Genomic DNA, 23,040 nt, shown 5'->3' with positions numbered 1-23,040 from the left:
ACTCCAGTATGCTAAAAAAAAATAATACTTTATGACATGGAATAGGTTGAGAAATACTGACAATGCACAAGAACACGAAAAATCCTCTCAGGGGCACCGGGATGGTTCAGTGGTTAAGCGTCTGACTCTTGATCTCAGCTCAGGTCATGATCCCAGGGTTGCAAGTTCAAGCCCTGCATTGGGCTCCTCTCATATATGCTGCCTTGTTTCAATAATGATCATAAAATAAGAACCCCAAAATCAAAACAGGATGACTTCAATTACCTTAAAACTATGACACACAGGCCCTAATGGGGTGATCTGTCCAAAGGGCTTCAAAATGGGATAGCTGATGCTCTGAAACTTTCCATCTCTACCTGTAATGCAGATGTCTGATTCCAGTTAAACAGCTAAGTAGTTTTAATGTGCAGTTTCCCTGACAAGAAAAGTTCCAAAAGGAGCTAGAGTGTATTATGCTAAGTAAGTCAGAGAAAGACAAATACCATACGATTTCACTTATATGTGGAAGAAACAAAACATGAACATATGGGAGGAGGAGAGAAAGACAGAGGGAAACAAACCATAAGAGACTCTTAACAATAGAGAATAAACTGAGGATTGATAGAGGGAGGTGGGTGATGTGTGTTAAGGAGGGTACTTATTAGGATGGGCACTGGGTGTTGTATATTAGTGATGAATCACTGAATTCTACTCCTGAAACCAATATTGCACTGTATGTTAACTAGCATTTAATTAAAATTTGAAAAAAAAAAAAGTTCCAACAAAATTAGAATACTCTAGGGATGCCTGGGTGGCTATTTGGTTAAGTATCTGACTTTGGCTCAGGTCATGATCTCGAGGCTGGTGGGGTCGAGCCCCACCTCAGGCTCTGTGCTGATAGCTCAGAGCCTGGAGCCTGCTTTGGATTCCGTGTCTCCCTCTCTGTCTCTCAAAAATAAACATTTTAAAAAATTAGAATACTCTTTTAATAGTAATAATAGTAACAATCACTTAAACAGAACTTTCTATGTGCTGAGGACTATCTTAAGGGCTTGATGTGTATTAACGAATCACACAATCCTAAGATAGATACTGTTCTTACTACCGTTTTATTTAAGAAATTTTTTTGTACTCCTTTACACCCCTTGTGGGGCTCAAACTCACAACCCTGAGATCAAGAGTCACATGCTTTTCTGACTGAGCCAGCCATATGCCCCATTATTTCTACCATTTTAAAGATGTGGAAACTAAGGCATAGAAAAGTGACTTGTCCATGATCAATGGATTCACATCTAGGAAGTCTGGCTAGTCTTTGCCTTTTTTTTTTTTTTTTTTTTTTTTTAGTAATTTTAGTAACTGTGGGGCGCCTGGGTGGCTCAGTCAGTTAAGCGTCCGACTTCGGCTCAGGTCATGATCTCACAGTTCATGGGTTCGAGCCCCACGTCGGGCTCTGTGTACTGACAGCTCAGAGCCTGGAGCCTGCTTCAGATTCTGTGTCTCCTTCTCTCTCTGTTTCTCCCCTGCTCACGCTCTGTCTCTCTCTCAAAAATAAAGATTAAAAAAAAATTTTTTTTTAATTTTAATAACTGAACTTCTATTTTTTTTTAAGGTTATTTATTTTTGAGAAAGAGAGAGAAAGAGAAGAGCGCGAGCAGGGGAAGAAGGGTGCCCCATAGTCTTTACTCTTAATCATCAGCTTACATCATTACTGGAGTTTATAATCTCCAGTTATACTGCACTATGATAATTTGGCATTATGTAGAAATGAACTCATCTGCCCCTGTCTAAGCTTAGAGAAAAAAGGATCTGTAAGCTTCATACATTTGGCAGCCAGCTGTGCCACTTGTGGTACTTAGCTATTAAGAGACATAGGGGACTGGCTGTATCAAAGCTCCAAAAAGAAAGAGAGCCAAGTAGAATCATTTCTGCTTCAGAGTTTCTTAAAAATCCACTTGTTTTGGGGTGCCTTGCTGGCTCAGTCAGTAGAGCATCCGACTCTTGGGGGTCATGAGTTCAAGCCCCATGTTGGGTGTAGAGATTATTTTTTGTTTTTAAAGTAAGTTCTGCACCCAATGTGGAGCCTGAACTCATAACCCTGAGATCAAGAGTTGTATGCTCTACCAACTGAGCCAGCCAGGTGCTTGAGATTACAAAAAAACCACAAACCACAAAAAAACAACAACCTACTTGTTTATTGTCTTTTAAGGTAGCTATTAAAAAACACTGGGGCATTTGGGCACACCAAAGGATCCCCCACAAAGAATGTGAACCAGACTGACTATATGGCCTTCTCAATTCTGAGCCCAACAAACTCAAGAAAAGCATAACTGAGTAGGGCCATAAGGTAGAATTGTATGTAGAACCAGGGAATTGCTAGTTGGCTGACAGCCTGTCCCAAGATAACGATTATCCCAAAATAAAGTACTTCACCCCAGGAACAAACTCCTTTAATACTTCACCTCAGGAACAAACATATAAATAAGCTTGTGAGGGGAAAACAGGGATGGTCCAGGTGAACCAAAATAGCAAACCAGTCCAATCAGACCAGCAACGGCTTGTGAAGGGCAGAAGCCAATGGAGATTATATTAGAGTAAGGTTACCATTACACTGGTTAGCCAAAAACCTTCTTAAGGTGGACATCCATAACTGCCCTGACACTGACTGCAGCCTGAGGTAATCACAGTGGCTTACAGAAGGGGAGATCAGGTTTGTTTTACTGCTACATTTTGGACAGATACATGCGTAATGACACACTTGACACTATGGAATTTAATAAAGCCTGCTCTCTTAGCAATTCTTGCCAGTAGGGTTGTCCTGAAGTACTGAAACCACAATACAGTGAGTATCAATCACCACAGGAGAGTCTGCACTCAAGCACCAATAAACACAACCATCAGCTCAGTTCTACTATTATTTATTTTTTTAAATATTTTTGAAAAAATATAATTTTTTTACAATATTTTCAACTTAAACACTATTCACACTGAACACGTATGGCAGCTTAACCTACCCAAGTATGAAGTTTAAGAAGCCAAAACTGTTCTAGCTTTGTTAAAAGAAAAGTTGTGCTGCAGACCATTGTAGTGATGGTTAACAAAGCAAGGAAAAGCACCACTCAAATCATGTTACAATTTCTTTGTTCAATTGGATTATGGTGGGTCAAATGTTGCACTTCACATAGGCATGGCTATGATGCAGTGACACCTGAGAAGATGCAATGCTTCCTCAGATCTAACACTAGGAGGATTCACATTTCTTATGTGATAACATACCATAAAAGTCAGGGCTAGTTCTCATCATGAGCATTACCTTATAACCTCAGTAACCAAAGACTTACTTGTCTATAATGAATTGTTTCAAATTAATTAACAAGGCCTTCTTCAGAAAACGGAAATTCTTCTTGATAGTGACAAATGCAAATTTAGTAAGTCTGAACTGAGAAATTTGCCTAACAACTTGAACTTAAATTTACTCGTTAAAAAAAAAAAAAAGTTTGGACATTAACAACGGTTAGCTAACGCTAAGGGACCAGTTTAGCCTCAAAAAAGGCAATTCACGAAGATTTAGAGGTCATTTTAATTTGGCGCTTTGTTACATCTTGACTGGTGCTTCTTTCCTCGCTGTCTTCACATCAAGCCATGGGGCCAATTCTATTTTCAGTAAATGTTTGACAGCTTATTACTTAATAACAGTCTCAGCACTTTTATTAAGCATGCAAGACTAACAAAACTTTGGCAATGCATAAGTGTAACACAGTGACAAGAGAGAGCTTTTACAATTAAGTCTTCTAATACTGCCTTCACAGTGTGGAAATTGTGCTACATCCACCAAAAGAGGGCCCCGTCTACTCAAATATTTTAGTACTTCACCCCAGGAACAAACTCCTTTGCATTTGGATTCAGATTGCTCTTGACCTGGAAAATAAGTACATAAAAAATCAAGTTCATTAACAGATGGCTTCAGATACTCAAAAGCATTCAACCCAGATCCACATGCAAAAATATCTTCCAAAAAACGTAAGACAAAAGAACTCAGATTGTACGGTTAAACTTAACCCAAAAAATCTTATCTATAAGAAGGGAAAGAAGGAACCAGAAGTAAACTATATATATTATGTATGTGTATATACATATACACATACATAATATATGAAAACTTATAGCCTTCTAAAGAGAAAGAAAAAATTGAAATTAAATTTGCTTAAGTGTAATCAGAAACCCACTATCTACACACAAACTAAAAAGGTGTCACTGAATAAGGAATTCTGTTCATTTAACTATAATATTTGATTTTAACAGTTTCATACTATGCAAAAATATTAAACAAGTATTGAAATGATGATTAAAGTGGACTGGGGAATTGTTTATGGATTAATTTTGCTTATGATCCTCACTGAAAATATACAGTTGTCTTTCTAAAACTGCTGTATTCTAATTACTACAGGAAGCAAAGTTTGTAAAAGGAAAAGAAAACTACATGGGGAATGAGAAGACCCTAAGATGGAATTCCAGCTCTGCTCTAAACTAACTTCCTATGAAAGCCTGGATAAGTCACTCTCTTTGGAACCCTATTTCTGCATCAGTTAGAGGAAGAATGGGCCAAAGTCTCTAAGAGCCAGTATTCTAGATCTCTAAATCTTGACTTTCCTAAGCAGACATGTCAGACATTCCACAATGTGGAAATCTGCCTCCACCATAGTTGATAAAGATGAAAAGAAATCGGGATGTATTACAGGGCCTGAAATGTCAGAATACTGGTAGGCTTTTAGATTGAATATGATCCCCCTATGTCACTTACTTCATGACCAAAGTATATTAAATAACATCTTGAAGCAACAATTTAATTTTAATTTTATAATTTATACACAGCCATTTCCTTGGACAGGACATACTCTCACTTCTCTCAAAGGAAATCTATCTAAACTTTAAAAGTGTGAAGTTTAAATTAAAAAAAGCATTGTTCTTGAATGTGCAATCTTTTGGCAGCTACAAAAGAATGATAAGGAATTAACATAATCTCAAATAGACCAAAAAGAACAAGCCAGTTTCTAGACAATGAAATTGTATTGGGTCCAGATTAAAGTTATACATTATGACCAGCAAAGGACTTCACTCATCAGAGCAACCAGGATTATTTGTGGAATAACTAATGTAGTCATAAGCAAGCATATCACAACAGACTATTGAGATCACACATCTGCTCAACTGGGTTGTCATTTACTACAACAAATCTGTACTACAATGTAAATTTCAGTGTTCTCCATACAGCCCTTTAGAAGAATGGTTCCCAAATGCCTGATGGGGCAGGCTGGCAGTATGCCCTAGGAGTGCTTTTTATGCCTAGACAACTGGTTTGCAAGTCTGGGATCTAGCTAAGGGACTTATTTTTGGTTTTAATCCTTCACAGGTAATTATGATATATCGCCAGGTTAAGAAATCAATGCACAGTGAACAAAAAATAACTGCAAAAAATATTTGTGAGTCTAGGAGTAAATCCCAGAGAACTATATTGTAAAAGCAAGTAGAGACTGTCAATATGGACAGAAAGGTCACCATTATGACTTTAGATCATTTTATCTTAATTTTAGCAAACGATTCATCACGTTCTATTCTAGCACTGATGCCTATTTATCTTAATTCCTGAAAAAATTTACTGCAAATGTACCTACCATCCCCAGCAATGAGACATAGAGAGTAGGTAAAAATGCAAATAGGTTTTTGTTCCTCTTCTGCCAAGAGCTTGTAAAAGTCCATATTAAATCCCAGTTCCAAATGGAGTTAGGGTAACTCAATGAAAATCTTGGGGCAGGAAAAAAAAAATCTCCAAATTTTCACCTTTCAGATAAAAATGTGCAAATTTTGCCAAATGTTTAAGAAAAAAATTAATGAGCAAAACTTCTTCATCAAGCTACTTTTGTATAGGCAAGTTACATGGACATACAATATACTTCTTTTGGATTAAAGCTTTAAGATATTTACATATCCTAGGGTAATATAGTTATCAAAACTAAAAGCAGTGGCAAGAAGTCTGTTAGCAGCCTCAGACTAGCTCCAGAGTGTTGCCAGAAGTCACTCTAAGTCATAAGTGAGACTGAGAGGCCCCTGCTTCCATAGAAAGAAGCAGTACAATTTCTGAAGGGGAAGAAATGTAGAACTCTTGTTAAACAGATACTGCTGGCTTTTCCACTTATGGGAAAGATGAGCTAGTTTTTTAAAAAGATGAAAAATAACTTTTTACCACAAGATCTTCCAGAGAAGAGCCATCACTGATAACAAGGTCATTAAATTGGTCTTGGATTTGGTCCATAGTTTGTGGGAGATCTCGAGCTGGAATAAACCACTCATGTTCCTCTTCTTCTTCCAGCATTTCTTGGAAACAGCGTTCAATAAATTCTTCTTCCCATAACTCCTCTTCTATCTGGATTTATAATAAATAAAGGATCACTGATAGCACACTTGGTAATGTGTCACTAGGAATGTGTCACTAGGAATGATTTAAAATATCCTGAATTAAGGCATTTAAGGTGTGCCTGGGTGGCTCAGTTGGCTGAGCATCCAACTCTTGATTTCGGCTCAGGTCATGATCCCAGGGTTGTAGGATCGAGCTCTGCACTGGGCTCCGTGCTGGACGTGGAGCCTGCTTAGGTTAGGATTCTCTCTCTTCCTCTGCCCCTCACCAGCTCATGTGCATGCTCCCTCTCTCAAAAAAACAAACAAACAAACAAACAAAAACAAAAAACAAAACAAAAAAACAGAAACAAAAAAACAAAAAAAGCAATTTAAAGCATTTAAAAACACACTATTTTAACCTTCTCTGCTTCTGTGCCAAGAAAAAAAACGTTTACTGTAAGACTAGGGAGGATCTGTTTAAGGTTTTGCTGTCTTTATGTGTCCTAGCAGAAAGTGGGGAAGTATTAAATAAAGGAGTGCTTTCATTGAGGAATGCCTATTGGAATTACCTGTGATACTTTACAACTACGAAAACCCTAAACCCAACCAAAAATGACTAAAATTCTGTACAGGGTAGGGTCAAGGCATGGGTAATTAAAAACAAATCCAAACCAACAAAAACAGCCCAAATGATTCTCACTGAATTTACACTGTTTTACTCTAGAATATCCATTACTGGATATGGTGAAATCCAGCTGACTACTGATTACCAAAGCCATGATCAGGGAGGAACTAGACAAAAGATGGGAACAGATGCCAGAAATATGGAAATAAAAGACAACATTCATCAATGTCTGAGCATTCTCTAAAGAGAACAGTAGTGGCAGATTTTCAGGCTCATCAGATTGAGAACCTCAGGTGAAACACAACACAATTCTGTACCCTAGTACCTAGGACTATCTGCTCCTGCTTTCTACTCTTTTAACAGCAATCTGATTGGTGCATGGCAATGGATTCCAAACCTAACTGTACACTGGAACCAACTTTATTTTTTTAAGTTTTATTTTCAAGTAATCTCTACACCCAATATGGGGCTCGAACTCACAACCCTGAGATCAAGAGTCACATGATACACCAAATAAACCATCTAGTTGCACCCTATCTTGGAGCTTTTAAAAAACAAGTTTCCTAGGCTCTACCCTAGTCCTCCTGAATAAGAATATCTGGGGTGGAATGCTGAAAAAACCTCCCTATATTATTTCAGTGAGCAGATAAACCTGGTAGTAATCAGCATCCAAATAAAAGAGGAGTAGTGGCACATTAATCCATATATTTCATATATAAGGGACGAAATAAAACACGCTTCAGGGTCAAGTACTGAGAGCTGTTATGGGCTACAAAAGAGAGAGTATGTTTGTACATAAAACTAACTTGTCTGTTGAATTCCTCTTCATTTTCCATCCACATGTACTCTGCAAATGGATTGTCATCTTCATGAGAATGACCATTAATAATCACATCTTCATTGATGATGCTTGGGCTAGTACTGCTGCGACTTGGATCTTTCATGGTTGGCGTTAGTTGTCGTTTTTAACCTTAAAAGAAAAACAATAGTTAATTGTGTTAGTCATTCTTTCGGTTCTTAGTGAGCAGCTATTATCTCCAGGAATCGTGGTTAGGTATTACATGCACATGATGTATTAAGGCACATGATAAACCAAGCAAGTGGAAAGTTTCATTTTTTTTTTTTTTCTCAAATGATCTCAATATTCAAGAAATTGCTGAGAATAGCCTAGATTCATCTAGTGCTTTCTGGTAACAGCAAATGACGGTAATCGACAGCTTGAACGTAATTCCCAAATCAACCAATTTTTTAAATACTGGATATCTCTTGCTTTATAAAACAAGGTCTGGAAGATCTAAATCAAGTGACTTTATGAAAAGCAAATTCTACTTTTAACAGGTGATATTAAAAAGCTCAGAGATTGCAAATGAAAACAGACTTTTAATAACCTCTTAGTTCCTCAGTCCCAAGGTAAAGAATGCTGTGGATCTCTAGACTTCATAGCACACTCTCTATTTGCTTTGTATCTCTGGGTCCATGTCGAATTTCTCCATGTCTGGATCTGTCCACTGTACAATGATTTGCAAGCCAAGTAATCTCATATATATATATGTGTGTGTGTGTGTGTGTGTGTGTGTATGTGTATATATATATACACATATATATATGTATATATATACATAAAATATGCGTGCTATTCTTTTTTTTTTTTTTTTTTTTTTTAAGAAAGAGAGCACAAGCTGGGGAGAGGGGCAGAGAGAGAGAGGAAGAGAGAGAATCTTAAGCAAGGGGCTCAATCCCATGACCTGGGACCATGACCTGAGCTGAAACCAAGAGATGAACTCTCAACTGAGAGAGCCACCCAGGTGCATCTATTTTTAAAGTTTGTTGAGAGAGAGAGAGAGAGAGAGAGAGAGAGAGAGAGGAAATGAATGAATCTCAAGCAGGTTCCACACCCCGTGCTGAGCCCAACTTTGGGTTCAATCTCACAAATGTCAACAGTTGGATGGTTAAGTGACTGAGCCACCCAGGTGCCCCAATATGCATGCTTTTAAATGAGAGAGTTTATCTACAGACTGCTTTTTAAACTGCTTTACTACCTTCACAGTATGTAATAAACTTTTCCATGCAAGTTTCTGAAACTCCCCTGCTGACAGAAAAACTTCCAGACTAACTCAAAATGAAATATCCAAACAGAAAAATGACAGCCCACTTCGGATCCTCTGTTCCCCCTCTCTCTGCCCTCCCGTTTTCTCTTTCCAAAACAAAACAAAAACAAAAAACTTTATTAAAAAAAAAAAGAAAGAAAGAAATATGACAGAACACCAGATTCACAGCAAAGGGTACATCAAGAAAACGTTACTTTGGGAAGCAGGATGTTTTATTATTAATATTAACCTCAGCATTCAAGGCATAAGATAAAACTCATCACGATAGGATGAGGGGGATGTCCTATAAGAATGTGCAAACTGCACCTCAAATGAAGCTCCCTAATTTTCCTCCTTATCTCTCTCATCTCCTCCATGAACCGTTCCATATCATCAGCAACTCCATCTATCATACCAAGGTTACTGACAAGCCTATTGGGCATATCCTGTCTAACATCATGGGCAGGTGAGGCCCAACCTGTTCTAATACTTCCTCCAGGCTCCTGGCCTTCACCACCTCCCAAAGAATGGGCTTCTTCTGCATTCTGCACTGCAGCCTGCTTTTCTCCTATGCTTTCCTGGGAGACCTTTTCCATGTTGAGATTTCTTTTCCTGCTTCCTCTTCCTACAGGGATCAGAAGCAGTCTTCCTCTCTTAGCTTTGAAATTTGCTGCACCAATGGACCTAAAGACCTGTTATGGATAAGTCAGCTTCTATGACTTCTTCCTTCCCGGGGCTACAGACTCACCCACCTTCAAAGCAACAGCAAGCAGGTGCACAGCCACAAAGGACTACCAGACTCCAACTAGTTCAAGCATCTAATCTCTTTCTATGTGAGTAAAAACACAACAATATCTAATACAGTAGACTGGGTTTCTTATATACTATTCATTAAATGATAACATGATCTAAACCAGTTGATACACTGCTGGCTAAAAGTGTGAAACTTAAGGGTCAGATTCTACAATATTCTACCAATTCATTAAGTATGAAATTGCTAAAAATGAGTTTACATGAGTCACTTGTACATAAATTCAAACAGCAGTGTGACCTGTGCCAAACGAAGAAATCAGCATACCTAATATGAGAAGAGTGTTTAAAAAACTTCAGGTGTTCTTACTCCCGTTATAATCAAGAAAAACACTAAAAACTAAAATGTCCCACCACAAATAGTTTTTTCCTTCGGTAAGGTTCAGGGAGCACTTGCTCTATATGTATTGCCAGTCCTAATTCATTATTTTTTTAAAACTTTTTTATCAAAGATATTCATTCTCTGTTTTCTGTCCTGTCTGCTTTTATAGTGCCTTCTATTATTTTCATTGTACCCACACCTTAGCACATAAATCTCAGTCTGTCTCTGCTTCTCTTTCACATGTATACATACAATAATAAATAACTAGGGCAGCAGTTCTTAGTAACTTATATTTGAGGACCTCTTAACAAATACAGATGTCACTACCATGATGCTACTGTCAGTATTCAGTATTTCAGAAAATACCTGTGTGTTTCAGGATATAAACACCCCAGCCCCAGCCTAAGAGACTAAATTCACATTATATGAATAGTATGAGTTTTCATTATACATACGTACTCTTAAGGTTAAGTCCATAAAAGGAATCTAAGAAAGGGGCACCTAGCTAGTTTAGTCAGTAAAGCATGTGACTCTAGATCTCGGGGTTGTGAGTTTAAGCCCCACACTGGGCTGTCTGTTGTCAGCGCAGAGCCTGCTTTGGATCTTCTGTCACCCCCTCTATTGACCTCTCCTCGACTTGCATGCATGTGCTCTCAAAAAAATAGCAAAACAGGGGCACCTGGGTGGCACAGTCGGTTAAGCGTCCAACTTCGGCTCAGATCATGATCTCACAATCTTGTCAGATCAAGCCCCGCACTGGGCTCTGTGCTGACAGCTCAGAGCCTCAAGCCTGCTTCTGATTCTAGGTCTTCCTCTCTTTCTGCCCCTCTCCTGCTTGTGCTCTCTCTCTCTCTCAAAAATAAACATTAAAAAAATAAAATAAAATGTCTTAAAAAAAATTTAAATATGCCTCTGTAATCAAATTATATCTACATGTAAAGGCAATCTATTTTTTTTTTAAGTCCATTCAATTTATGAGCACAAGCTTATGTAAACCATGAAAAATGTGCCTCAGGAAATTCTATAGTCTGAGAATCCCAAAGGACTCCCCTCTCTCTTTGATGCCTACCAGTAAACAAAGAAAATATCAACAGTGCTTAGCAAAAAAGGGCCCAATCCCTGTATTTGACAAGGCTCTAGGTCAGCTTTTTTGCTCATTATCACTTCATCAAACAAGCTGTGGCTTTGGCATAAATCCTAGAGAAAGAGTCCATAAAGGACTAAATAAAATTATTTTATTAGGCAATATTTGGGAAACAAATCATAACTGAAACCAAAAAGAACAAACTGGAGCCCAAACACTAATCTTGTATCTTAGACAGCTGAGGGAAGGAACAATTGCTGACCAAATTTCTGGCTACAGCCAGCCAGGTGAAAGCCAGAGGGGTAAGGATCATTTCTTTCAGAATGTTGACGACTTACAATTATTGAACATAAGGTATTCTAATATAACGTGATGTATCAAATTTTAAATTTTTTTCTATGACTTGTTCTTGACCCTTCTTGGACCACATTCTTTATACTGGATCCTCTGCATGTTCTGCTGTTTTTAAAAACTGGGTATAGGATGGGGTGCTTGGGTGGCTGAGTCGGTTGAGTGTCCAACTCCAGCTCAGGTCATGATCTCATGATTCGTGGGTTCGAGCCCCATGTTGGGCTCTGTGCTTACAACTTGGAGCCTGGAGTCTGTTTCAGATTCTGTGTCTCCCTCTCTCTCTCTGCCCCTCCCCAACTCACACTCTGTCTCTCAAAAAGTAAACATTTAAAAAAAAAACGTATAGGATCACCTAGTTGGCTCAGTTCATATAGCATGTGACTCTTAATCTTGGGGTCCTGAGTTCAAGCCCCATGCTAGGTATAGAGCTTATTAAAAAAAATTGGGGGGGGGGGGCGCCTGGGTGGCACAGTCAGTTATACGTCTGACTTTGGCTCAGGTCATGATCCATAGTTTGTGAGTTCAAGCTCTGCATTGGGCTCTGTGCTGACAGTTCAGAGCCTGGAGTCTACTTCTGATTCTGTGTCTCCCTCTCTCTCTCTGCCCCTCCCCTGCTCATGCTCTCTCTTTCTCTCAAAAATAAATATTTTTTTAAAAATTGGGTATATAAGGGGCGCCTGGGTGGCTCAGTCGGTTAAGCGGCCGACTTCGGCTCAGGTCATGATCTCACGGTCCGTGAGTTCGAGCCCCGCGTCGGGCTCTGTGCTGACAGCTCAGAGCCTGGAGCTTGTTTCAGATTCTGTGTCTCCCTCTCTCTGACCCTCCCCCATTCATGCTCTGTTTCTCTCTGTCTCAAAAATAAATAAACGTTAAAAAAAAAATTAAAAAAAAATTGGGTATATAGTTCAAATACCATAAAATTTATGGTTTTATTTTTTTTAATATGAAATTTATTGTCAAATTGGTTTCCATACAACACCCAGTGCTCATCCCAACAAGTGCCCTCCTCAATACCCATCACCCACCCGTCATCAACCCTCGGTTTGTTCTCAGTCTTTAAGAGTCTCTTAAGGTTTGCGTCCCTCCCTAACTTTTTTTTCTCCTGTTCCCTCCCCCATGGTCTTCTGTTAAGTTTCTCAGGATCCACATAAGAGTGAAAACAAATGGTATCTGTCTTTCTCTGTATGACTTATTTCACTTAGCATAACACTCTCCAGTTCCATCCATGTTACTACAAAAGGCCATATTTCATTATTTCTCATTGCCACGTATTCCATTGTGTATATAAATTTATGATTCTAAAGTGTCGGATTGGCATTTGTTAAAAACAGTTAAAGGCAAATATAGCAGCCAAAGCCACCTAGGGCAAGGAAGAAGAGATGTGGCAAACAAAACACCAAGAAAAAAGCATGGGAGGAAAGATGGGTGAAGTAAATACTTTGGGCATAAGGGCTTTGAAAAGCTCCTGCATATTCTAGGGAACCAAGGCCCTGGGCAAGTCCAGTGCTGGGAGCATGCTCAGAAAAGACCTGAGGGGTGCCTGGATGGCTCAGTCAGTTAAGCGTCTGACTCTTGATTTCAGCTCAGGTCATGATCTCATGGTTCATGATATAGAGCCCTATGTCAGGCTCTGTAGTGACAGCATAGAGTCTGCTCGGAATTATCTCTCTCCTCCTCTCTCTCTCTGCCCCTCCCGCAAGTACTCTCTCTCTCAAAATAAATAAATAAATAAACATTAAAAAAAAAAAACAAAAGACCTGTGAAGGCCCTATACTCTGGCTGACCTTCAGTATATGCACATAAAGTGAGGGCTAAGAAAGCTGTAAACTGCTTGAGTGTTGAAGGTATGCCTCAACATAAACAAGAATCTACCTACAAAGACTGAGAGAATTTTTTTGTTCATAGGTATTTAAGAAACATATGTATTTAAAAAAATTTTTTTTAACGTTTATTTATTTTTGAGAGAGAGAGGGAGGGAATGGGGGAGGGGCAGAGAGAAAGAGGGAGACACAGAATCCAAAGCAGGGTCCAGGCTCCGAGCTGTCAGCAAAGAGCCCGACGCAGGGCTCGAACTCACAAACCACAAGATCATGACCTGAGCCACAGTCAGACACTTAACCGACTGTGCCACCCGGGCACCCAAAGAAAAATCTTTTAAAGATTTTTATTTTATTCTATTTTAAGCAATCTCTACACCCAACGTGGGGCTTGAATTCACAACTCCAAGATGAAGAGTTGCATGCTGTACAGACAGAACCAGCCAGGGACCTCAGAAAATCTCTTTTTAAATAACTATCTGACCACTAAGCTAAAAGGCTTCAACGGCCATACACATACAAAAAGAACTCAAACTTTTATAAAATTAGTTCAGAAAAATCACTAAACAGATCAATAACAAGCAGAACAAAAACCCTGCAGAAAGGAGAATCTGATTTTTAATGGCACTACATTATAATATTAATGTCCAGTTTTCAACAAAAATGAGGAGTCATGAAAAGAAGTAAGAAATATGGCCTATACACAGGAAAAAACAAACTTCCTTGAGGAAGCCTAGACATTGGACTTACAAGACTTTACATCAAGTACAAAATAATTAAAGGAAACCATAATAATGAGGTCTCATCAAATAGAGAGTATCAGGAGTGATGGGATGGCTCAGTCAGTTAAGTGTCTGTTGGTTTTGGCTCAGGTCATGATCTCATAGTTTGTGGGTTCAAGCCCTATATCCGGCTCTGTGAAGACAGTGCAGCATCTGCTTGGGATTCTCCCTGTCTCTCTGCCAGTCCCCTGCTAGTGCTGTCTCTCTCAAAATAAATAAACAAACATTAAATAAAAGTGGGGGGTCACCTGGGTGGCTCAGTTGGTTAAATGTCTGACTCTTGATTTCAGCTTGAGTCGTGATCCTGCGGCCGTGGTATCAAGCCCTGCACTGGGCTCTGCGCTGAGCAAAGAGTCTGCTTGGGAGTCTCTCTCTCTGTCCCTCTCTGCCCCTCCCCTGCTCATGTGCTCTCTCTCAAAATAAATAAACATGAAAAAAATAGAGAATATCAATATAGAAAAACTAAAAAGAAACCAAACGGAATTTCTGGAGTTGAAAAGTACAATAACTGAAATGAAAAATTTACCAAAGGATTACAACAGATTTGATCAAGGAGAAAAAAAATCAGCAAATTTAAAGATAAATCAATTGAGATTAAAGAGCTTTGGGAGGGAAGTAAAACAATGAAGAATAATGAACAGAACCTTAAGACCAGTGGGCAACTATCATACAAATAATGGGAATCTCAGAAGAAGACAAGGGGCCAGAAAAAATATTTTAAGAAAATAACGGCCTCTTGGGATGCCTGTCTGGCTCAGTCAGTGAAGCCTGGGACTCTTGGTCTCAGGGTTGTGGGTTTGAGCCTGCATTAAGTGTAGAGATCGATTAAAAATATATACATATATATTTTTTAAAGAGAGAATAAGTAAGCAGGGGAAGAAGGATAGAGGGAGAGAGAAAGAATCCCAAGCAGGCTCCATGCTCAGCACAGAGCCCGACGTGGGGCTTGATCCCATGACCCTGGGACCACAACCTGAGCTGAAATCAAGAGACAGACGACTGACTGAGCCACCCAGGTGCCCCTAAAAATAAAACCTTTAAAAAAAGAAAATAGTGACCCCAAACTCCTCACACTTGATAACAAATCTGTATGTATTACTCTACATATCCAAAAGCTCAACAAATTCCATGCAGTATAAACTCAAAATGATCCACAATTAAGACACATTATAATCAAATTACTGAAAGACAAAGAGAAGAGATTATCTGCAATACAAGTGTCTCTTTACATACAAGGAATCCTCAAAACAAGATTAACAGTTGATTTCACATTAGAAACCACAGAGGCCAGGGGTGCCTGGGTGGCTCAGTCGGTTAAGCATCTGACTCTTGATTTTGGCTCCGGTCAAGATCTCATGGTTCGTGAGTTTGAGCCTGTGTCAGGCTCCGCATTGGCAGTGAGGAGCCTGCCTGGGATTCTCTCTCTCAAAAATAAAATTAAAAAAAAAAAGAAAAAAAAAAAAAAAAAGAAAAGATAAGTATTTACAAACCAAGATACAAGAGTCAAAGTGCAGAATATCAAAGGGAATTTTTAAAAGACAAAAAACATTATTTTCAAAAAAGTGACAAGAAAAATCATATTCTCAGTAATAAAAAGCAAAAAACTAAACTGAAAGAAAACTGCTAGAATGCCAGACCCTGGCAGAAAACAGCTTACAAACATAAATGAACTAGAATATTTCCATTGTTATTATTCAGGAATAGTTTGAATAATAAGAATGATGGGATCCTGACATACGAATCTAAAGTTACATGGGCTCAGTGCTCTTAAAATATCTTTAACAACCTTTAATTTTGTTTTTCTTGTTATGATTAGTATATTCAGGTTTTTTACCTCTTTGGTTAATTACAGTAATTTATATTTCATTAAAATTTCATTTTCTCCGCAATTTTAATTTTGTTATAAAATTGCAAAGAATGTAACTATTCTAACTTGTTTCATTACATATAATTTGATTATATGTTCCTTTTCCTCATTTAGAGATTTATCTTAGAAAAAAAACTCCAGGTTTGCAATGTGCATACCCGTGAGTCTAATAAACTCTTCCTATATATGTATTAAGAGGAAGATCTGTGCATTTCAAATGCACAGAATCTCTGAGAACATATAAAACAGAGAAGCAAATCATATCTGATAAGGAACTTGTATTTAGAATATATAAAGAACTATTACAACTCAATAAAAATGACACATTTTAAAAATGGGCAAACAACAGTTTTCCAAAGAACATACAAATATCAATAAATACATGAAAAAATACTCAAAATCATTAATCGTGGGGGAAATGCAAATCAAAATCACAATGGGATGCCACTTTACACTAGAATGGCTGTAATAAAAAAGATAATAAGTATTGGTGAAAACGTGGAGAAATTGGAACCTTCGTTTACTGCTAATGGGCATGTTAAAATGATGCAGCTGATTTGAAAAAGTCTAGCAGTTCCTCAAAAGATTAAACATGGAACCCGATATTTATACTAAGTATACATCTAAGAGAAATGAAAATATATGCCCTACACAAAACTTGTACACAAATTTCCGTATCAGTATTATTCATAATAGCCAAAAAGTGAATAAAACCCAGTGGTCCACCAATTGATAAATACTATGTGGTATCTCCATACAACAGGATATTATTTGACAATAAAAAGAAATGAAATACTTGATACGTGCTGTATCATGGATGAACACTGAAAACATTATGCTAAGTGAAAGAAGCCAGTCACAAAGCATTACATACTGTATGACAGCTAAGGAGTATGGGGTTTCTTTCTGGGGTAACAAAAATGTTCTAAAATTGTGGTAATGGATGCACAACTCTCTGAATATCCTAAAAACAACTCTACCGTATACTTTAAATGAGTTACAGGCAGTGAATTATAGCTCAGTAAGAACTGTTAAGGGGTGCCTGGGTGGCTCAGTTGGTTAAGCATCCGACTTCAGCTCAGGTCATGGTATCACGGTCCATGAGTTCCAGCCCCATTTCAGGCTCTGTACTGACAACTCAGAGCCTGGAGCCTGTTTCAGATTCTGTCTCCCTCTTTCTGCCCCTCCCCCATTTGCACTCTGTCTCTGTCTCTCAAAAATAAACAAACATTAAAGAAGAAAAAAAAAGAACTGTCAAAAAACAACACTCAATGCCTACAGAGATAACTGGGTGGGGAGAGACACTGTTACATTCATCCATTGAATTTTGAATGGATACCTATTAAAAATTCAGTTTTAATAAACAAAGCCCCTACTTTAATTCATTTTTTCTACATATTTTTATCAATTTGTTTTTTCACTTTATTTTCCCTTCACTAAATTTCTACCAATTTGTTACCCTGATTTTTAAGTCGACAAACATTTTCAACCTTCCATTTAATAAATGATTTGTATCTATAAATTTTCCATGTATTTTGAATTTAGTTCTCATCAAGTTTAGGTATCTACAAATTATTTAATTTATAATGAGCCAGAGATTATTTCGAAGAATATTTTTACATTTCCAAATGGTTCTTTTGTTTACCCTTTGATGCCCTGATTTCTAGTTTGACTTCATTATGTTATAAAATGTACCCAGTGAAGCACCTAGGTGGTTCAGTCAGTTAAGTCTGACTTAGCTCATGAGATCATGGTTAGTGGGTTCAAACCACAAATCAGGCTCTGTGCTGACAGTTCAGAGTCTGGAGCCTGCTTCAGAGTCTGGAGCCTGCTTCAGAGTCTGTGCCTCCCTCTGTCTCTCTGCTCCTCCCCTGCTTGTGTTCTCTCTCAAAAATAAACATTTTAAAATGCAGCTAGAAAAACCTTCACTTTTGGGGCTTATTATTGTTTTGTTTGCAGACAACTATGGTTTTTGCAAACCCCTTGGGTCTAAAGAGAGAAATGTGTGACTTCTATTTCTAAGGTACAAAAAAATATATATTTACATATCTACGTTTATATCTAAATCTAAATATAGATACATAAATGGTCTTTTTTTTTTTTACTTGATCTGTTAAATTCTGAAAGTGGTCTATTCAAGTCCTATACTCTAAGAGTTAGACTATTTGAACCAGTCTCAGAGATTTATCATTTTTGATAACTGATGGTTGGTTTTATGTCTTCCATCATAATTTTTAAATTTTTCTTATAGTTTCTCATATTGTATTCCTGTAGTGTTTATTTTCCTATTTTTAGGAATTCTGCATACCGGTGAGTGTAATAAACTCATATTTTAAAAAATATCAGATTTATTTTCTGTGACTTACAAACTACTAAGGAATCTCAGTTGGTTTTCTCTCCCGTGTCTGAAATATAATTGAGATCAGTACTGTAAGTTTAAGGTGTAGAGCATGATAATGTGACTTACATCTACTGTGAAATTAAAATAGATTTACACAGATTCCTATTCATTAAAAACGTGCTCTATACACCTCCAAACAAGACATTTAGAATGCTTTTCCTTGTTCAGGGTCTCCAACCCATCCCTGCTCCCAGACAACGAAAGAACCTTTAGAATGATTTTACTTATCCCATTTCCTTCCTCCCACTCCATCTCCTTTGTTTTGTGGAAATAATTTAAGCAGTGTTAGTTCCATACTGTTTGGTTTTCCTTTAGGTATAGATCTTTTAGAATTTTTTAACCAAACACAATTAACATTATTGTCTATATTTTTACTAGATTGTTATCATTGTTTCTTTTATTCACAATCTTCCCCTAACTTGACATCTTTAATATTTCTTCACAAGGTCATGCAAAAGTATTAATTTCTCAGCTGTTGCATGTCTCAAATTGTCTTTTGCTTTTCTATTTAAATAATATTAAGTGGGACAGACTTAGACTTGTGTCTTTTCTATTATCTGCAAATATTCCAGCTTTCATTGTGTTAGTTTTTCTTTCGTAAAGATCCTGCTCATGGAGCGTGTGCTGGCTTAGTTGGTTAAGCATCTGACTCTTGATTTCAGCTGAGCTCATGATTTCAGGGTTGTAGGACCAAGCCCTGCATCCAGCTCTGCGCTGAGGGTGGAGCCTGCTTGGGACTCTCTCCCTTTCTCTCTCCGCTCCTCCCCTGCTGTCACCCTCTCTCTCTAAAGAAATAAACATTAAAGTAAACAAATAAATATGGTTTCCAGCAATGTCCATTCTTTTATATTCTTTATGAAATTTTAAATTATAGAAATCTTTTAAGCTTTAGAAACTTCTCCCTAGTTTCATCTCTAAAGTATTCACATTAAAATTCAAATACAGTTCTCTCTTCTTTCCTTAATCTGACTCCACAGACACCTTTTCTTATTCCATTGGACTCTATTTTGAACAATTGTGACTCCTTAACCTTACTTGCATACACACATTACTATAATTAGTTGTCTCTCCAGCAGTGAAAGAGGATAAAGAAACCTCTGTTTCTGCTTGTTTTCCACTCAAGTTTGTAAGCAGCTTTGAATTTTTTGTTTTAATGTTTGGCAGTATACATTAATGATTAAAAGCAATGGCTCTGGAACCCAAGGGCAAGTTATTTAACCTTTCCGCGTCTCAGATTTCCCATCTATTAAATGGTAATAATAATAGTATCTATGCATAGAGCCTAGCACATAACAGTATTATCTATTTTGGGGCTTATTAAACATTTATAGCAATTAAAGGTTGTTAGAACAAGGTATAAGGTAAAAAAATCACATGTCCAAAAACCTGTAGGAGTGAAACAATGTGACAGAAGGAAGACTATAATCGTAATCTTAACAAGGTATAACAAAGGTGATCTGGTGAGAGTAAGGATGGGTCAGCACTGCCTATCATCACTACTGGATAAAAGCTCAAAGAACATCAGAAACACCAGCCTTACTTATAAAAACTGACACAAAAAATAAGCAGAAGGAATTCAAACCTCTATATCCACACTATCCAATGTGGTGGGGCCAACAGCTATGCATGGCTAAATAAAAATAAATTAATTCAAACTCAATAAAATAAAAAATTTAGTTCTTTTGCTGCACTTGCCACATTTCAAATGCTCAACAGACATGTGCTATTAGTACTTATTGGACAGCACTGCTCTAAACAGTAAGGAAATCTAGAACAACAAAAAAGACTGTTACTGGAACTGAAACTTAGGCTGTATCACATGCAAATTACTAATGTACCTATGCAAGAGGGTGGTCCAGATCACAAGGGGTATAGCCTGGGCAACTTTAATCTTGCACTGGGTCCGAAACTAAGATACGCCACTAACAACCTACCAGATCCTGAGTATGTCACTAAACAGTAAAATGGTTAAGAGCACATAATCCCTGGACTACTTGGGTTTGAATTCCAGCTCTTACTAGCTGTGTACACTGGACAAGTTAATTCACATCTCTCACTTGTTAGCTTTATTTTACAGTTGTACTTACCACCTAGGGAGGGTGAAGATTAAATACTTGTAAAAACACTTAGAACAATGCTTGGCATTACTAAGTGCTGTGGAAATATGTGCCTAATAAAATAATTTCTCAAACTTCTATTTCCTCAATTTCAAAATGGGCAAGATAAAACTTGCTCTGCCTTTTTCACAGGTTATAATAAAGTCTGTAAATCACAAAAATGTAAAATCACAAAAGAAAGGGGGCTGAAGCCTTATTTTCTACCTTCTTTCACCTCCCACATTATCAATGAAATTGCTATGCTAACAACATTTTATAAATGTTTACATTTTCTATTAAAAGTGGAGCATCACTCTCTACAGTCAGAAAGGGGGAAACCTGAATAAGGTGTACAGTGCCTACTGAAGGAAAAGCCTACGATAAACTTACTCTGTTCCAAAGAGGGTAGAGATCATCTACCCTAAGCAGTAATATACATTATAATAAAACCCTCTAAGCTCCCAGGACTTTAAACATTACTTCCATTGCTTAACAACCATCCTTTAAAGAAAGAGATAAATAGGCAGTAATTTTTGTAGAGTTACCTATCTTTATTTATCGTAGATACTTATTTGTGAGAAAGAATTAAGTTTTGTACAAGTTCACAATTAACAAGCAGCATAAACAAGCTAATTTGCCCCAAATATCCTTTCACAAATTGGAATCAGAAGCACAAACCAGCAAACACTGGGAATCAAATTTAAATCCTTACAGAAACCTTTTTCTTATTTATAAACGTAAATTGAAAATGCAAACCAACACCTGCTCAACTGCAATTTGTGAAAAACCATGCCACGAGACTACAAGATTAGCCAGCGCACGAAAATGGGAATTTGTCTTCTGTTGTAACGTCAAAAGCTGTCAGCTGTTAGACTTTTTCCCACGGCAAACTGAAAGCCAAATTCTTTCTAGAGTTTGTGGTTTCCATGAGGTGATGGGGCTGCAAAATCAGGGAGTGCAAGACAACAAAAGGAAGCAGAAAAGGCCTCTTTTTGAGTCACCAGAAAATACCACTGCCGGCTGCTTCAACAAATGTTTTGAAAAAACAAACTTCACCGCAAGCCATATAATTTTAGTGGCAGTGGGGAGTAAGCATATAGTGGAAGAGAAATTAAAAAGGAGGACCGGAATGTGATTAGATGGGCCGTTAAAGTTCATCTGGTTTCCAATACTCCCGGAGCACGGATTCCAGCCCTTCTATCAGGAGCATGGGAAACAATATAACTAACAATAAGGAGTAAGGAAAGGTGAAGAAACGGGAGAAAGCGGATCCGAAAGGTACTGGCCAGTGGACGGTTGTAGAAAGCTCCCCTCGGACGCTCGCCAGCCCGCCAGTCCCTCCGCCCCTCTCTTCCCCAACCCCGGCGACGGGAGGAGCGCGCACGCGCAGCAAGTATGGGCTGCGCGTGGCGACGCGCAGGCGTAAACTGGGGAGAAACAATGAGCTTTGTTGCCGAAGCGGCAGTGGGGGGCAGGGGAAAAGGGTACCCGAGGGGAGGTGAAGAAAGTGGAGGGAGGAAGGGGGGCCACGAGAAAGTGCTATCCCGGCAACCCTCGCGCGCTACCGAGGACCCGGATAGAGTGCTGCGAGATCCAAATCATAAATAATAATGACAATGAGAAAAAAAGCGACGGCCATTTCTCAAAGAAGAAAGAGTCTGAGTCGGTCCCAGCTCATCTCTCAGATCCGACTGAAAGACGCAAGGAGTAAGGAAGCCATACAAGGCTTGGTGGCCAACAACCCAGGGGACCCTCAACCGTCGCCAAGGTGCTGTCCCTCGACCGCCGGGGACGCCGCACCCTTCTGGCCGCTCCGCCCGAGGGAACCCCTCACCCAGTGCACGGCAGCGGGGACGGCAGCCAACGAATCCGGTCGGCCTCCGCGGATCTCCACAGGCAGCGCCGCTCCCCCGCTCGACGCGCGCTTCGCCCGCCGCCTCCCTTCTCCAGTCCAAACAAACACCCCAGCCCGGAAGTGACTTCACTTCCGCCGCCGTCGGCTCCGCCCCCTCGTTCTGTCAACGCTGCTCTCTGAAGCCACTAGAGAGCGCGCGAGAGAACGAGCGACCCCAACGTTCCCTTCGTATCCCAGGCTGCACACTTGTGCATGCGCAACGACCTCTTCTGCATACCTGGCACACGGGTATACTGGAAGTCGGGAAATCGTGTCGCATTCTTTCTGGGAGACTGGAGCTGGGCCGAGCCTGTGCCGGACACCCGTCTTTCAAGAATGTTGGCATGCAGTGAGTGGGGGAGCTGAGGACTGAAGAATACACCTTACAGACTACGTTACCTCCAATCCATTGACACGAAACAGGAATATCTAATCTAGATAACAACAGCCCATTTGTTGGGTGTATGTATGTGATACACAGTGTCACACTAACAGTGACACCCACCCAATGACATCCAGAGATCCTGAAACAGAA

The 23,040-nt window shown here is 38.8% G+C and overlaps 2 protein-coding genes and 1 pseudogene across 5 annotated transcripts in view; 1 reads left to right on the top strand and 2 right to left on the bottom strand.

The window, feature by feature from the left end:
* The window catches only part of SLC23A1 (solute carrier family 23 member 1), a 16,264-nt gene extending 10,884 nt beyond the window's left edge, over positions 1 to 5,380 (top strand). Inside the window, exon 16 of the mRNA XM_049649330.1 lies at positions 4,424 to 5,380. The gene's annotated coding sequence lies outside the window, so the exon portion shown is untranslated. The remainder of the gene's footprint in view (positions 1 to 4,423) is intronic.
* PAIP2 (poly(A) binding protein interacting protein 2) lies at positions 2,879 to 23,040 on the bottom strand. 4 transcript variants are annotated; one of them, XM_049649327.1, is made up of 4 exons: positions 22,744 to 23,040; positions 7,801 to 7,964; positions 6,218 to 6,397; positions 2,879 to 3,894 (listed from the first exon to the last, which is right to left on the bottom strand). In XM_049649327.1, the coding sequence occupies exons 2-4, from the start codon at positions 7,936 to 7,938 to the stop codon at positions 3,838 to 3,840; spliced, it is 375 nt and encodes a 124-aa protein (XP_049505284.1). In that variant the 5' UTR covers positions 7,939 to 7,964; positions 22,744 to 23,040; the 3' UTR covers positions 2,879 to 3,837. The 4 variants fall into 4 exon arrangements, with proteins under 4 accessions (XP_049505284.1, XP_049505283.1, XP_049505285.1 ...); XM_049649326.1 differs by lacking the exon at positions 22,744 to 23,040 and adding an exon at positions 22,446 to 22,689; XM_049649328.1 differs by lacking the exon at positions 22,744 to 23,040 and adding an exon at positions 21,374 to 21,883.
* Positions 8,523 to 17,934, bottom strand: LOC125935564 (protein BEX5-like; annotated as a pseudogene).

Source organism: Panthera uncia, assembly GCF_023721935.1.
Source record: "Panthera uncia isolate 11264 chromosome A1 unlocalized genomic scaffold, Puncia_PCG_1.0 HiC_scaffold_17, whole genome shotgun sequence".
NCBI classification, from domain to species: domain Eukaryota; kingdom Metazoa; phylum Chordata; class Mammalia; order Carnivora; family Felidae; genus Panthera; species Panthera uncia.
The sequence above is the reverse complement of the archived record's forward strand: the minus strand, read 5'-3'. Positions and strand labels throughout refer to the sequence as shown.